The 17081-nt window shown below is 40.7% G+C and overlaps 1 protein-coding gene across 5 annotated transcripts in view; it reads left to right on the forward strand.

The window, feature by feature from the left end:
* Positions 1-17081, forward strand: part of CDKAL1 (CDK5 regulatory subunit associated protein 1 like 1) — a 702199-nt gene that overhangs the window by 659103 nt on the left and 26015 nt on the right. For all 5 annotated transcript variants that reach the window (XM_016954980.3, XM_063812805.1, XM_054685631.1 and 2 more), the window contains 2 exons: positions 8768-8851; positions 11861-12025. In XM_016954980.3, the coding sequence (XP_016810469.2) occupies positions 8768-8851; positions 11861-12025 (249 nt within the window). The remainder of the gene's footprint in view (positions 1-8767; positions 8852-11860; positions 12026-17081) is intronic.

Raw genomic sequence — 17081 nt, forward strand, 5'->3', positions numbered from 1 at the left:
CAGAATGTACAGGCAGGTGGTTAAAATGCAGCTGCTTTTTGAACTGGCAGTTTAGGTAGCACTAGATTTGGATCCCTGATGCCAGGCAGGAAGGCATCAGTGTGGCATTTCCTGTGTAACTATTTGCTCTTACTATTGGCTCTCGATCAGCAGATGAAAATAGCTTTGTTACTAAGAATGGGATTTTGCCCCCAGCTGGGAAGAGACTACCTCGGATTGTCTTCCTCTTACTGGGGTAGACACGGCTAGAAGAAAACCAACCAGCGTGAAGAAAAGCACAAGGAGATTCTCGTTAGAAGAAACTTCATGGTCTGATTTGATTCAGTAGAACTGCCTCGGGCCTGGTCTTTGTATCTTGTATCACTGCACAAAGAAGGGAAGAATAACTTTTGAAAAGCCAAATTGTTTTGCAATTTTTCTTTCTACTTAGGTTATTTCTGAAATGCAAAGAAGGAAGAAATAAAGCTACTAAGATACCCATGGCAATTAATACATAAGCATATATACTTAAAAATATGGCTATTCCACTTCAAAGGAACATTCTTCCCCTTTTGAGTACATTTATATCCATTAATAAGTGTATCTAAAGAATTTTTTTTCCACAGAGGACAATGTTTTCAAATAATCTAATGAATGCCTTTTTTTGTCATTGTTTAAGAATCAGTTACCAGTCTAGCGCTTTGAGAATAAACTGTCCAACATCTTCTCTTAAGAACCCTTAAGTAGACCAACAAATTGATGGCTAGCATTTTGAATACGATGGACTTAAAGGCTCATTACTTGTTTTCTGGGCTATCATCATTTTTGACGCACATTCTTGTGTCGTGGCCCTATTTCATTATAGAATGGCATTGTGGAGTAAGGATGATATTAAATTTTAATGTTATTGCTATTATTACTGTTGACCGTTTTTAGCATAAGTATGCCTGGTTCTTTAATTCCAGCTTCTGCAGGGCCAGAAAATAGAAGTGAGCATAAACAGTCAGGAAAATTACTGTATACCCAGGAGACCCAGCATCGCGTGCTCTGCCTGTTGTGAATGATGAATCAAAATGGAAAGGTTATCATTTTCATTAGCTAGGAAAGAACAAGACCATACTTTTCTCCAAGTGTAATTACAGCGGTTCACTGGCAACATTACACTGCAGTAATTAGTCTAAAGGTGTATGTGAGGGCAGGCTTTTGCACAGACACTAGAAATATTATTTCAGAGTTGAAGGTCACAGCCTTGTGTTTAACATGTTCCAGGCAGCTTAGGGGGAAAAAAAAAAAACTAATTTGACTGGAGCTAAAGAAAGACATTTGACATTTCCCAGAGTCATACGTTCAGAAACCAGTCAGGTCGAAAAATTGTATTTTATTATCTACAATAAAAGACAAAACTTAGCTGCAGAAATAGCATGTCAGAATATTCTGTAGGATAAGCACAGATAAAATTCAAGTTTATTAGAACCATGATGTAAATGATTACAGGAACTTTTGATATGTGTGGGGGTTTTTTTGTTTTTTGTTTTGAGACGGAGTCTCACTCTTGTCGCCCAGGCTGGAGTGCAATGGCGTGATCTCAGCTCACTGCACCATCCGCCTCCCAGGTTCAAGTGATTCTCCTGCCTCAGCCTCCCGAGTAGCTGGGATTACAGGCATCTGCCACCGCACCTGGCTAATTTTTGTATTTTTGTAGAGATGGAGTTTCATCGTGTTGGCTAAGCTGGTCTTGAACTCCTGACCTCAGGTGATCCACCCACCTCGGCCTCCCAAAGTGCTGGGATTACAGGCGTGAGCCACTGCGCCCGGGCTGATATGTGTGTTTTAATCTCCATTCTTTTCCTAAGGCAAAGAATGGACAGAAAAAATAATTGTCAGCAGCTCTTAAAGGGAAACAAAATAGTTTCTTTCTTCCTTAACACCATTTTCAAGAAACAAATGTCTATCTTACACAGGTCCATATATCTACGTCCTTTGTGAATTTTTTGTTACTCTATTTAAATAGTAATATTGAAATCTTTTTGTAACTCAGCATCTCAGAATAGAAATTGATTGACATTATTTTCCAAAGCCACGTCAGGCTTTCTGTTTAAGTAAAGTGAAAGTAAGAAGAAAAAAAAGTTATAAAGAGAAGAGCAACTTTACATACAGTTTATGTTTAAAGCCATATATGAGTTTAAGAGAAACCTTTTGCTTTTTCTAGTCCAAAGAATACCTTTGCAAGCAACATTTCTTACTGAGTTAAAAGTATTAGCCCAAATACCCTGATGTCTTTGTTTAATTTGAGTAATGTCTGCGTTTCTTCACACAATTCTGTTTCTCTCTTTATATCCTTATATAGCCTTGTAGAATATTGTTTGTTTCAGGGCAAATGGTGACTTAGAGTGTACTTGAGGACCATTCATTCAGCAACCAAATTCTGTTGGAAACCACTGCTTTTTAAATGCAAGTGTGTGTTTTATCTGCACTCTCTGGCCATATGGTTAGAACTGATGTTTTTCACAACTTCAGGCACTTGGGAAATTTAAGCATAGATGTGACACAAATGACACAGCTAGCTGATTATGTAACTTACTGAAAAATCTACCCCAAAATTGAATTTAAAAACATTGCTATTTGTTTGTCACAGACGTTTCTCTGCTCAAGGAAAAGTCATACACTGCAGAATTAGATCCGTGATGTTGTAAGTTTTCCACAGCTAGCAATTAAATAGGAAGCATTGAGTAGTGGGAAGAGTTCAAAGACTTCCCTTTCTTCTGCCACTGCCACTGAGCAAATCACCCATCTTGCCAGACCTTAGTTCTCTCCCTGTGAAATCAGAGAGATTGCTAAGCTCCCTCCAACGTCTTACTTTCTTTGTCTGTCTAGGGGAATACTGCTTTTATTTTCTGCCTTTGTGGTTTTCATTAAAAAAAAAAAAAAAAGTATAAGAGCTTTTCTCATATCTTTTCAACAAGGCCTAGAAAATTGTAGCACACTCATTCTTTCACAGCTGGGGGCCGTGTTTCCCAGCAGCCCTGAGAGGTCAGCAGTAATGCAGGGTCTTGTAGAGACGTTTCCTGCGCCTTCCTTCACTTTAGTGACCGAGTCAGAGAAAGCAAGGGATAGTTTTACAGGAATATTTTTATAATTCATTTTTCATAAAATGTCTTTAAATAATGTTAAAATGATGAAATGAAGTTCTGTACATCCTAGGAAAAAATTACTTTCTCTACTGACATTTGATGAATAAATTGTAAAGTATGCCTAGCTTGTTAAAGCAGGTGCCAGAACCAACAGCCACTTTCAAAAGTCCATAGAACTGAATTCAGTAAAGGAATAAGCTCTGAAGGTAAGAATTGTCCCTTACTTCAGAGAGCTACAATCAAGTTACTACAATCAGTTACTTTCCTGACAGATCTCTTAAAAGGCAAAGCTTTGTAAATGGAAACTGAGTTTCCCTTGGAAATACTATAGCATTTGTATTCTCAACAGAAGCTTTTAACCTCTAGCATGTTACAGAAATTAAATAAACATCATTTTATTTAACCAGCCATAAACTATATGCCTATAAACAAATCAGAAGGAAAAGGACATCTTTCTTAGGATTACAAGAAAATACTTTGTTGAGAGTTCCTTTTTTTTTTTTTTTTTTTTTTTAGAGATAGGATCTTTCTCTGTCTCCCAGGCTAGAATGCAGCTGTGCAATCATAGCTGACTGCAACCTTGAACTCTTGGACTCAAGCAATCCTCCTGCCTTAGTGTTCCAAGTAGCTGGGACTACAGGTGTGCGCCACCACACCCTGCTAATTTTTTTTATTTTTTTGTAGAAACGAGGTCTTGCTATGTGGCCCAGGCTAGTCTCTAACTCCTGTCCTCACATGATTCTCCTGCCTTGGCCTCCCCGAATGCTGGGATTACAGGTGTGAACTACCACCACACCCAGCCAAGCTTTGTTGAGATTTTGGCAGGCTTCTTTAAGGAAACTTCAAGACACTCAATAGCCTCTTGAGACACCTTGTAATTGTTTCCTGGCAGGTACTGTATTGAAAATCAAGTTGTTGGTTTAAGTACACCAAGAAGGTAGCTGTAATTTGCAGAGGGCTCTAAGCATACATTTACTGTTTAAAAAAAGAGAGAGAGAGAGAACAAGAGAGAGACAGGCTTGATTAGAGTACATAATTTCCTTCAGCTAATTCCCATGAAACCTTTGGATGTGCTGATCTGCAGCCTACAGATCTACCTTCAACAACGACTTAAACTTCATAATTGAAAGATCTTTAAATATTGTAATCCACCTCCCCTTCAACAGCCCTACTCTCTTCTCCCTACTTCCGTCCCACTTCTACCAACCTCTCATTTTTCGATGAGGAAAGTGAAGGCCCAAAACATAGTCAGGTCTCTTTCATCTCAAAAATAATCTCACTCAGACCCTGTGTCTTTGTCCCCTACTGACCAATCCATATATGTGGCATCTGTTGATTTCAAAGAACCCTCTTCAGACTTTTTTCCCTTGGGTTCTGCTAGAACTATGTGCTTCTACTTCTGACCTTTCATTGTCCACCCATCACTTTCCCCTTTCTTCCTATCCTTGAATGTTACAATTCTCTTGACGCCACCCACCAGACCATTCTTTGGACTTAGAATTTCAGTTGTATCTTAAACATTTCTGCTGAACAATTATATTGTGCTCTGTCTTAGTTCATTTTCTGTTGCTATAACCGAATACCCAAGACTGGATAATTTATACGGAAAAGAAGTTTATTTGGCTCATGATTCTGGAGGCTGAGAAGTCCAAGATCAGGCAACCCATTTAGTGAGGGCTTCAACTCAGCAGAAAGCAGAAGGGCTTTCAAAGAGACCACACACGAAAGGCAGCCTCACATTATAACACCAGGCTCTCATGTGAACTTACCCATTCCCTCAAGAACTAACTCAGTCCCTGGAGAAAGACATTAACTGATCCTAATGACCTAATCACATCTTAAAGACACTGCCTCCCAACACTGTTACATTGTCAATTAAATTTCAACATGAGTTTTGTCAGGGACAAACCATAGCAGGCTGCCAGTCACACATTTTATGAGAACCATGGTTTTCAACCTCTTCCTTACTTGCAGGATTTTGTCCATTTTTCACAGTGATGTAAGCTTTTCCTGTTGGTAGTTTCAGCTGTTAGGCAAGGATCTGTCAGTGACGGTGAGGCAGCCATAGAAGTTTGCTTCTCAGATGAGTGTAGAGTCTCTTTAAGACAAATTCTGATCCCTTCTAGTGGACTACCTCTGCCATCAGCATAATAGATAACTGGGTGGTGTGGTCTTAGAGTCCTGAAGATATCTGTAGCCTTGCCACTTTTCTGCAGATGCCCTGCCTTAGTTCTATGACTAGAACTTCCATACTCAGATAGCAGAGGCACTGTTTGGATATGGCAAGCCAGGATGATTACTCTCAATTTTGTTATGTGAGGGTCTTTAACCACACACGGCTACCATATGGGGTGGGAGAGACAGCATCTAGAAAGTGTAGGGGAAGTGGCTTATTTTAAAAAGAAATTTGAAGCTTGTATATGTTTCCTTGGCCCACAAGTTCCTTTGCAACCAAGGTGAAGTTGCATCTTCCAGAATGTCATCTGAACTCATTCTTCCATAACTTCAGTGTTGACTTTAATATTATTTGGAATAGTTGTTTCTCTTAAAGGTTATATTTGATTTTCACTTCAGTGTGACTTCATTCATTAAAAAATATTGAGGGAAGCATTTATTATTTTTTGTTTGTTCATTTGTTGAGATAGGTTCTCACTCTGTTGCCCAGACTGGAGTGCAGTGGCATGATCAAAGCTTACTGCAGCCTCCAACTCCCAGGCTCAAGCAAGTTTTATATATTTATAATATATATGTATACATATATTTATTTTAAGCAGTGGGGACGGATTGCAGCAGCTTTTGATCAAAGCCCTAGCCTTCCTAGGCTCAGTTTTGTTCCGTATGCTCTGGAGATTTTGTTTAGAGACAGAGTCTCACTCTGTCACCCAGGCTGGAGTGCAGGGGTGCAATCTCATCTCACTGCAACATCTGCCTCCCGGGTTCAAGCAATCCTCCCACCTCAGTCTCCCAAGTAGCTGGGACTACAGGCACATGTCACCATGCCTGGCTAACTTTTGTATTTTTAGTAGAAACAGGGTTTCACCACGTTGGCCAGGCTGGTCTCGAACTCCTGGCCTCAAGTGATCCACCCGCCCTGGCCTCCCAAGGTGCTGGGATTACAGGCATGAGCCATCGTGCCTGGCCTCTGGAGATGTTTTATTAATTAATTAATTAATTTATTTATTTATTTATTTATTTGAGACAGGATCTTATTCAATCACCAATGCTGGAATGCAGTAGAATGATCACAACTCACTGCACCCTCAATCTGCCAGGCCCAAGCAATCCTTCCACTTCAGCCTCTCGTGTAGCTGGGACTATAGGCACACACCACCACACTCGGCTAATTTCTGTATTTTTTATAGAGACGGGGTTTTGCCATGTTACCCAGGCGGTCTCAAACTCCTGGACTCAAGTGATCTGCCCACCTCTGCCTCCCAAAGTGCTGGGATTACAGGCATGAGCCACCGGGCCCGGCCACTCTGGAGATTTTTAAGGGCCTTGCCAATGAGACTGGGGACACAAATAGGATGACTGAAAAGGTGTTTGCCACTATGAATTAGTGCACATTGCGGTTCTCCTGAGTCTCTTTGGCAAATAATAGTTAAATACTCACCTACAAATAGTTCTCTTATGGTTGATTAAAAGCCCAGCTTTCTACTATAGAAACATAGCAAGTCTTTTTAACTCTGTATATGTTACTGTCGTTGTTATCATCTCCAGATGAAATAGAGCAGCCCAAACATGATGGGCCTTACTCTCCACGTTGATTCTAAGAAGAAGAAAGAAGCAGCATAGTTTTCAGTGGCTCTACAATTTCACATTGTTGTTAATTTCCTGAAAACTTGATGTTAAATGAAGTGTAATTGCAGATTTCCTTAAGAACCATTGACAGATACTTATCCTAAGTCATAAGCAACTCACACTGTGAAATGTGTGCAAACATTCTAAGTTTTCTTCTAGAAGAATATACTTCAGTGATACCCAATATTCACCAGCCCTTTTTGATAAACAGAGCCATTGAAGCTCAACATGGAAGTTGGGGGAAATTTCTTTTTTGCCACTTGATTTTTTTAAGGGGATTAATGTTGCCAGAACTTCCATTGTTTTTCAGACAGTGAAAAGAGTCTTTAGTAAGTGTCATCTCAGAGACCTTACAACTTTTGGCTAAGAGGGCTATATTTTGAATGAGATAGTAAACTAGATAGTAAATTATGGTGTATTTAGGTACTGGCATTGTATGATAGAGAGGGGAGTTTGATTTGTTTTTTAATTGTTAGGTGGTCTATTTAGTGCAGCTGTGTTTATGTTTCCTTCATGGTAACCGCCTGAACATGGTGACAAGTCCCTACAAATGAGAATAGGAATTTTAAAAAATTATCTTGCCAGTGGGCTTTAATTTGGGGGCGTCATAATTATTAAGTAGCAATGGTAAAAATAATCCCCGGCACAGTCATTCAGTACAGTTGTTTTGCTGTATCAGACATTTTGACAACCTTGTAAAAAGAGTAACTGAGTCCAGGCATGGTGGCTCATGCCTGAAATCCCAGCACTTTGGGATGTTGAGGCAGGCGGATCACCTGAGGTCAGGAGTTCGAGACCAGCCTGGCCAACATGGCAAAACCCCGTCTCTACTAAAAATATAAAAATTAGCCGGGCATAGTGGCGCATGCCTGTAATCCCAGCTAGTCGGGAGGCTGAGGCAGAAGAATCGTTTGAACCCGGGAGGCGGAATTTGCAGTGAGCCAAGATCATGCCACTGAACTCTAGCCTGGGTGACAGAGTGAGACTCTGTCTCAAAAAAAAAATAATAATAATAATAATAATTGATACCTTAAATGCTGCATTTCACAGTAGAATAAACTTGGAAATTATAGAATTTCCTTAGAATAGTCACACTTCTTTACCCATTGTTTTGGCTGATTTACTTCTTTGCTATTAAAAATGGGTGCCTAGATCATAATGTACATCAATTCTGTGGAAAATTAGCAATTCCATGTTTTTGCTGTCTTTCTCTTTAAAAAATAATAAATGAACATGGGGTCATGACTGCAGCAAAGAGACAGTTGCCTGTGACAGAGAAAATGTATATAATAAGTAAATAGCTCTGTGAATTACTCAGTACTTTCAGAATTGTATGTAAGATATGAAATGTGGAGGTGCAAGGTCCTAATGACTAGTTTTCCGAGGCATTTTCTTTAGTGTTACATCCCTCATAACTCAAATGAATGTTTATTACTATTCTTTCATATTGCCAAAATATTTTCATGAATTTGGATTAGAAGCAGCTTGTTCTGGCTTGTTTTGCAACTTTGTTTCAGGAAACAAAGTGATATTTAGAAGATTTTTGTATGTCATAGAAGCTTTAATTATCTTACTTATGTTGAAGGAGATCAAATTCTGTTTCAGAGTTATGTAAGAAAATAAGAGTTTATACTATGCTAATTTTATGTTGCCAGATAATTAATGTCTTTCAAAAAATTTGAATCCGTGATTTGAACAGGGTTCAGCTGTTAAATAACCAGCAATATAGAGTCTACTTTAAATTCAAGAAGACGCTACTTGGTCCAGACCTAGCTGGGCTAGCCTTTATTTTTATTTTTGGATTCACAGGTGTTTACCCTTATCTTTCCTTTTTTTCCCTCCTCTTCTCTCCACAGATTGATGAAAGACAACAAGTGTTAGTAACAGAAGAATCTTTTGATTCCAAGTTTTATGTTGCACACAATCAATTCTATGAGCAGGTAAGAGGCACTTCAGTATTCTTGAGTTTTCTCCAAAGTGAGAAAGAGTTCTGAAAGTTTAAGCAAAGGGCATTTAAAGGGGAGAGTGTTGAATCTTGTCACAACAAGGCTGTTTTATCGCTTCAAGCCAGCCAGGCTAACATGGACTTTATCTTTGTGACTTACTCTACAATATGTTCTGTACAAAGGAATAGGTGTATTTAGTCTATTTTAGTTCACATTAATCTTTGACAGGACCAGCTTTAGGCTTTTGGGCGTTTGGAACCAGGCAATTAGCACTGCCAGAATTCCCACACCCTGGCAAAGCAGGGGGGAAAGTCCTGCTCAGACCACAGGAAGGATGTCTGCATGGGCGACAGCAGCATGAAAGGGCAGGGATTTCCTCTCACTGGTACATCACCCGGACAGTTTTTTTAGTTGGTTGGTTGGTTGGTTGGTTGGTTGGTTGGTTGGTTTTTTAGTTTTGTTTAGTTTTAGCATTTGTTTTTTTAACTTCTACCTTAATAAAAATGCTGGGAGCAGAGGAAAAGGAGTCTATTCCTTGGACTCAACTCTAATTGTATGAACAACTGTGCAGACCAGTGTGAGGATCAAACCAGCTTCACTGTGAGAGCTTTGAAGGCCATCCCTAGGGGCGCCCCCAATTACTAGCCCTCCTTCCCTGGCCATCTAAGTTGGCCTGCCTTTGCCCACCGAGGAGCCTGACTTCTGTTTCAGCATCAGGGTTTCTACTCCTCCAGGTGGGAGAGCAATTCAAAAGTGACTGAGGAAAAGAGAGTGCCTCTTTCAGGGTCATTGACCCTGGCAAGGACCAAGGCCAGGGAAGAGATGGGATACGCCCTCCTCTCCCATCTTATGGTAGCCTGTGTCTCCCATCTCATGATAGCCTGTGTGGGAGACTGTCATGGGCGTACGGAGATTTTCACTGATCATTCTGGATTGTATTAAAATCAAATGGAGCTTCCTACTTTTTTGCTTCTTTCTTATCAGATAAGAGGTGAAAATGTTTGCTATGGGTCATGGCTGGAATTAGAGCTTGAGAAGATGCTGAAGGCCAATGTGGACAAGTCGGATGAGGGATGGGCAGAGGAAGCAGGCTGCCTGTGTCAGAAGGCAGGAAAGCAGGAGCTGAAGAGGCCCCTAGCATTGACATTCCCCAGGGAATCATCTCAGACTGGGCAGTGCGTCCCCAGGAAACAGGGGAGCTTTTCAAAGCCCAGACTAAACGTGCTCTGTTGAGTACCGGTGGAGACTGCAGTTGAGGAAGGGCTCCCAGCACTCCATGTCTGGCCTGCATCGCTTCCCCATTTCCCCATCTCATTAATATACCCCAGAGGGCCATTTTCCTATTCAGGCCAACCTTCTGCTCAGCCCTGGGGAGGAGCTTGATTGCATTTTGGTTGCCTCTTCTCTCTCCTTTCTCTTGCCATCTGGGTTTTGCCTCAGCAGGGAACTTTTTTCCCTTCATTTTAAAGGCAGTGGCATGCCTCGTTAGCTGCTTCCTCCAATTTAAAGCAGTCGGGCTTTTTCCAATTATTAAAACTGGAGGAGGGGAAAACACTGAGCCCTTCATTCAGATCAAGGCAGCAGATCAAGGAGGGTTATTTTTCCCCAGAATAGTACCAAATCTCCCAGGGTTAGTTTGGTCTAGAGATTTTCTTATTTTATAAAAACTGATTTAAAAGGGCTTTTTATATCCTAACACTAAAGCTCTTTTAGTTCTTTTTGCCTGCCCTAAGTAATTCACCACCCAGGTGACCTTTTTCTTCCACTTTGATGAAGCAGTGTACTCAGTGGTCATAAAAATCAAACTCAGACCAAGATTCAATTTTGCCTTTCAGAGAGATTGGCTGTGGAACTCCTGGCTCTCATCTGACTTTTCTGTCTCTACAACTAAGCATATCGAAGATTTTCTAGGAATTATTTTTCTAAATAAGATGAGTTCCAGAGGTGAAGATTATATCTAGATATCCAAGTATTACTGGATTAGAACTGGTCTATTTATTTTGGATTCTAACTTGAAAAGACTGGCAAGTCGCTGCAGTGCTAAAATAGAAGTGTAAGGGAGACATCACACACACAAGCTACCTGTGGGTCCCAAAGGAAGGGAAACGTTTGCTCGAAGTAAACAAGTACTTTTATCAGGAATCTCTAGTGGAAAGAGACCACCTGACAGTTTCCTGCGAACAAGCCAAAGTACCCTTCAGAGGACTGGTTCTAGATGGAGGTAGATTCCCAGGACTGACAAACACATGCCTTTTCTAACAGAGCAAGGGAAATGAACGGCAGCTGTTAGTTTCAGGAGTCATTTAGCTCCAAACAGCAGTGTACAGTGTTATTGGAAGGTTCTTTCAAATGTACCTCCTTCTCCCTCAAAACACTGCACACACATGCGCGGACACAAACACGCAGGCCTGTTTGAAGTGTCTTTTCAAACCATTACTCTGACAGCTCACTTGGAAAGTATTAAAAGTATAAGGCTTTCATCAGTATTGTCTCGGTTTTCCTCATTGCATGGAATAGCCAAGAGCGAGATATCAAAGGCCTGTCCAGAAGTGGCTGGCTGATTGCTGGGGGATTTCCCAGGTCTGCCTTCCACGTGCCTCAGGACATCAGGCACATCCTGCACTGGAAAAGCACTGCCCAGGGGCCCAGGAGCCCCTCCCAGGAGTGCCTTTCCTTCCTGCAGGCTCTGCAGACCCTTAAGCAGCTAGAAGATAGAGTCCACTTTGGAGGGGATCCCAGAATAGAAAAATGACATTGAGGGACAATGAGGAAACCTAGATAATTAGGTATGCCTTCGGTTAATAGTGTTAATATATCAATTTGGGTTCATTAATTGTGGCAAAAGTACTATACTAATGTAAGACGGTAAATAATAAGAAAACTGGGAGTTAGGTATACAGGAGCTCTCCATACTGTCTTTGCAATAATTCTATAAATCTGAAACTGTTCTAAAGTAAAATGTTTATTTTTAAAAATTAAGCCTCTGAAACAAATGTGTTTAAGGTTTTAGTGCCAAAGAACCCTGCGTTCATGGGGAAGATGGTTGAAGTGGACATCTATGAATCAGGCAAACATTTTATGAAAGGGCAGCCAGTATCTGATGCCAAAGTGTACACGCCCTCCATCAGCAAACCGCTAGCAAAGGGAGAAGTCTCAGGTTTGACAAAGGTAAGTAAAAGATGCTCTCCTCTCTACCCTGCTAGTAAAACAGCAGCTGTGGAAGCACAGTGATTCCAGGCCATGTTTCTGTTATCATTTATAGTTCCCTTTTTATGTATGCATGAGGCTTTAATCCTTTCTGACAGATTGAAATCTGAATTAGAAAGATGTGTTTTTGCTGATGCCGATAGCTTTGCTTCTCTGGCTGTAAAGGGAATAAGCTGTTTCTGCTTCCAGTTTAGAAGCAGGGGGTAAAAGCCATTATTTGCAGGTGAAAATGTTGACACCAAAAGATGATCTGGTCCAGTATGTTTCTATGTCAGTAGATCCTGAGTGGAAGGGAATGAAGAAAGGGGTGTTTTCTTGCTTTACAAAGCTGTTTATACTGTAGTAAAAACCTACAGCTGAACAGGCACTAAACCATATCATATATGCAGTTATGGTGCCTTTCAGAAGAGTGTTAGCTGGATATCTACTTTAGTCATGTGGAGTGAAAATTAAACATTTTTTTCTTTCTATAAAAAAGTAACCTGACCCCTATTTTATACCTTGGTAAATATGGCCGTTTGCCAAGCTCTCTCACATTTCATTGAGCTACAGTTGTAAAAGCTGATGGAGTGTGAAATGAAAATGTGTATCACATTTCTAAGCATCATTTGATGTCCTTTCTCCAACACAATTGTTAAGCGCTTAAAAAAAAAAAAAGCATATAACAGTGATTTAACATATGGAAAAAAATAACTGATATTTATCTGGCCATGTAATTCCGAAATTGTTTTAATCTGTGTATAATCTTGTTCCTCAAAATAAATTGCAAGGACATGTTTGTTAAAATAAAGGGAATACCGCTTCACTCTGGCAATAGCAACAAAGACAATACTATTGTCTGTGTTCTCACTGATTGTGGCACTGGATTCTTGTGTCCGACAGCAGTGATAATTCACATTTGCTTGACAAGTGCCCATGCAGGATCTGCATGCATGGCCGTCTAACCCGTAGTGGAATGGTATAGACCAGCTTTTGTCAAAAGCCTACCAAATGCATCAGCCTGCATGATCAGGAGATAACTCTAAAACTTGATAAACATAACCATTCATTTTTGCTGTTTATTAAAAAAATCATACTTGGGAGATAGTATGGGTGGCCAGGAAGGAGCAGTGTAACCTGGCATTTAAATTATATTGCTAGAGATTTGGCTTTTCATATGTTAGCCAATACTTTGAAAAATTTTTTAAGAAGTCAGCTTATTTTTTGTTTTGTTTTGTTTTTCCACATAGTGTGTTTTACAAGGTTAATTTTAGATTGCCACAGTGAAAAGGGTTTCTCAGCAAGTAGCAGTAGTGGGGAAATTATTATTTCAAAGACTCTGCCTGGTTTAATTCCTTCATGTTTGCCTCTTGGAAAGGGTAGTATTGTAAACATCACCATTGATAATACACAAACAAGGAAATGTAGTGTCCCTCTATTCGTTCCTTAACTATAGTGTTACTGTCTAAAAGGGCAGTTCCGTTTAAATTCTCTGGGGCACCCTTTCTACTCTCCCATCCTTTCCTCTAGCCTAGAAAATGGTGTTATCAGTTCTACCACCACCCCAGCTCTGAACCAGAATGGCCCAAAAGTCCCAGATAAGATGAGCAAGCCAGTTGGTTGCTGGTCTGCCAGAGCCTCTAGAAATAGTGTTGTAGCATGAGGCCAGTGGGGTAGGAATATTGATTTGGGTATTTACATTAAGAGAAACAGTAAGGCTTTTGTTGGTTCTTGTTTGTTTGTTTGTTTTGAGAGAGGGTCTCCCTCTGTCACCCAGGCTGGAGTGCAATGGTGTGATCACAGCTCATTGCAAACTCTGCCTCCTGGGTGCAAGCAATCATCCCACATCAGCTTCCTGAGTAGCTGGGACTATAGGCATGCACCACCATCCTGGCTAATTTTTTTTTTTTTTTTTTTTTTTTTTTTTTGAGACAGAGTCTCACTCTGTTGCCCAGCCTGGAGTGCAGTGGCATGCAGTGTCAGCTCACTGCAGCCTCCACCTCCCAAGTTCAAGCAATTCTCATGCCTCAGCCTCCTGAGTAGCTGGAATTACAGGCATGTGCCACTACGCCCGGCTAATTTTTTATTTTTAGTAGAGACAGGGTTTCACCATGTTGGCCAGGCTGGTCTTGAACCCCTGACCTCAGGTGATCCGCCCACTTCAGCTTCCCAAAGTGCTGGAATTACAGACATGAGCCACTGTGCTCGGCCCCAGCTGATACTGTTTATTTTTTGTAGAGACAGGATCTCGCTTTGTTGCCCAAGTTCGTCTTGAACTCCTGGCCTCAAACGGTCCTCCCACCTTGGTCTCCCTGGCATCTAAAGCAAAATGCTGTGCTTTGGACTTATTTTGTCTCACTTGACCTCTTTTTTTTTTTCCTGAAATGAAGTTTTGCTTGTCGCCCAGGCTGGAGTGCAATAGCATGATCTCACTGCAACCTCCACCTTCCAGGTTCAAGCGATTCTCCTGCCTCAGCCTCCCGAGTAGCTGGGATTACAGGCGTGCGCCACCGCACCTGGCTAATCACTTGACCTCTTTTGATGAAACTGATGAGAAGTACAACAGATTAGAAGGGTGTTATCAAAATGATGGTGGGAATGGGTGAAAGTTATATGCGCATTTTTAGTGAAAGGGGCAGAAGAATAGGAAACTTGAGAAAAACACAGTTTTAAGATGCTAAGAACATCAATATTTTTATCTTGTGCTCACATGCAGCCTAATTTTTCCTGAAGAAAAACTGTAGATAGACAGGACGTGGGGTCAGCAATACCAAATCCATGACCATGTAATAGTTTGAAAAATTATCTGAAAGCCATCATCAAAGATTGGGATCAAGGATTTTTTTGTTTAATTCCATTATGGAAATCTATTTATGGAAATTTTATGAACGTTTTCAAGCATATACAAAAGTAGAGAGAATAGTATAATAATCCCGCATACTTATTACCCACCCTTAGCAGTCATCAGATGACAGCCAATCTTATGTCATCTGTGTTCTTATCTACCCCTATTCCCCCAACCCTGATTATTTTGAAGAAAATCCCATTTACATTTTATTTCATCTAGAAATGTACTAGTAAATACCTCTAAAAGATAAAGATTCCTTTTACAAACATAATCACAATATATTATCAAATTTTAAAATCATTACCCATAATTGTCATTGGCTAAATACTCCATACCTACTGCTAGGACCCTAAGTCAACATTTATGGCGTGCTTATCATGGCCAAATACCATGCTAAATATGCTACATGTGTTCACTCATATCGCCCTCATAACCCTGAGAGGAAGGCACTATTATTATCCCCATTTCACAAATAAGGAATCTGAGCATCCATAATTCAATAAATAGCTTATCTGGAGTCACAAAATTTGAAGGTAGAAGAGGGAAGCCAGGATTTATATCCCCACTTTCAAGCCTTTGTTTTTGTTTTTGTGTTTTAATTGTGGTAAAATATACGTAACATAAAATTTACTGTCTTACTCATTTGTAAGTGTATAGTTAGCGGTGTTAAGTACGTTCTCATTGTTGTACAACCCATCTCCAGAACTTTTCATCTTGCAAAACTGAAACCCTGTACTCATTAAACAATAACTCCTCATTTCCCCCTTCCCTCAGCCCCTGGTAACTTCTAATCTACTTTCTGCCTCTATGAATTTGATTACTTTTGGTACCTCATATCAGTGGAATCATATGCTCACCAGTGTTTGTCTTTTTGTGACTTGCTTATTTCACTTAGCATAATGTCCTCAGGGTTCATCCATGTTGTAGCATGTGTCAGAATTTTCCTCCTTTTCAAGGCTAAATACTATTCCATTGGATGTGGATGCCACATTTCATTAATTCATTCATCCATTGGTGGACATTTAGGTTGCTTCTACCATTTGGCTGTTATGAATAATGTTTGCTATGAACATGGGTGCACAGATATCTCTTCGAGTCCCTGCTCTCAATTCTTTTGGATATTTGTGCAGAAATAAGATTGCTGGATTGTATGGTACCTCTATTTTTAATCTTTTGAGGAGCTGCCATACTGTTTTTGACGGCAGCGGTACCATTTTACATTTCCGCCAATAGTGCACAAGGGTTCCAGTCTCTCCACATTCACACCAACACTTATTTTCTCTTTTGTTTTGTTTTGTTTTGTTTTGATAGTAGCCATCCTAATCCGCATGGGTCAAGCCTGTTTTTTTGGTTTTTTTTTTTTTTGAGACAGAGTCTCGCCCTGTCGCCCAGGCTGGAGTGCAGTGGCCTGATCTCGGCTCACTGTAAGCTCCGCCTCCTGGGTTCATGCCATTCTCCTGCCTCAGCCTCCGGAGTAGCTGGGACCACAGGAGCCCGCCACCACGCCCAGCTAATTTTTTTGTATTTTTAGTAGAGAAGGGGTTTCACTGTGTTAGCCAGGATGATCTCAATCTCCTGACCTCGTGATCTGCCCACCTTGGCCTCCCAAAGTGCTGGGATTACATGCGTGAGCCCCTGCACCCAGCCTTTTTTTTTTTTTTTTTTTTTTTTTTTGAGACAGAGTCTTGCTCTGTCGCCCAGGCTGGAGTGCAGTGGCGCGATCTCGGCTCACCACAAGCTCTGCCTCCCGGGTTCACGCCATTCTCCTGCCTCAACCTCCCAAATAGCTGGGACTACAGGCACCCACCACCGTGCCCGGCTAATTTTTTTTTTTTTTTTTTTTTGTATTTTAGTAGAGATGGGGTTTCACCGTGGTCTCTATCTCCTGACCTTGTGATCCGCCCGCCTTAGCCTCCCAAAGTGCTGGGATTACAGGCGTGAGCCACCACACCGGACCGGTCAAGCCTGTATTTTTAAGCCGAGGTCCATACTGCCTTGCCCATTTTAATTGCAGGAGTCTTATTCGATAACTTCTGGACACCAGTTTCTTTTTGTATACCAGAGTAAACTTACACTGGATACAAAAAAATAATAAGTAAGAGAGAGAGGGAAAAAAATGAGAAAATGGGCAGTTTTAATTATCTTCTCTGTGGGTTCAGTTAAAAATGGCATTAGAGATCTGTCTCTCTT

Source organism: Pan troglodytes, chromosome 5 (genome assembly GCF_028858775.2).
Source record: "Pan troglodytes isolate AG18354 chromosome 5, NHGRI_mPanTro3-v2.0_pri, whole genome shotgun sequence".
Taxonomy (NCBI): Eukaryota; Metazoa; Chordata; class Mammalia; order Primates; family Hominidae; genus Pan; species Pan troglodytes.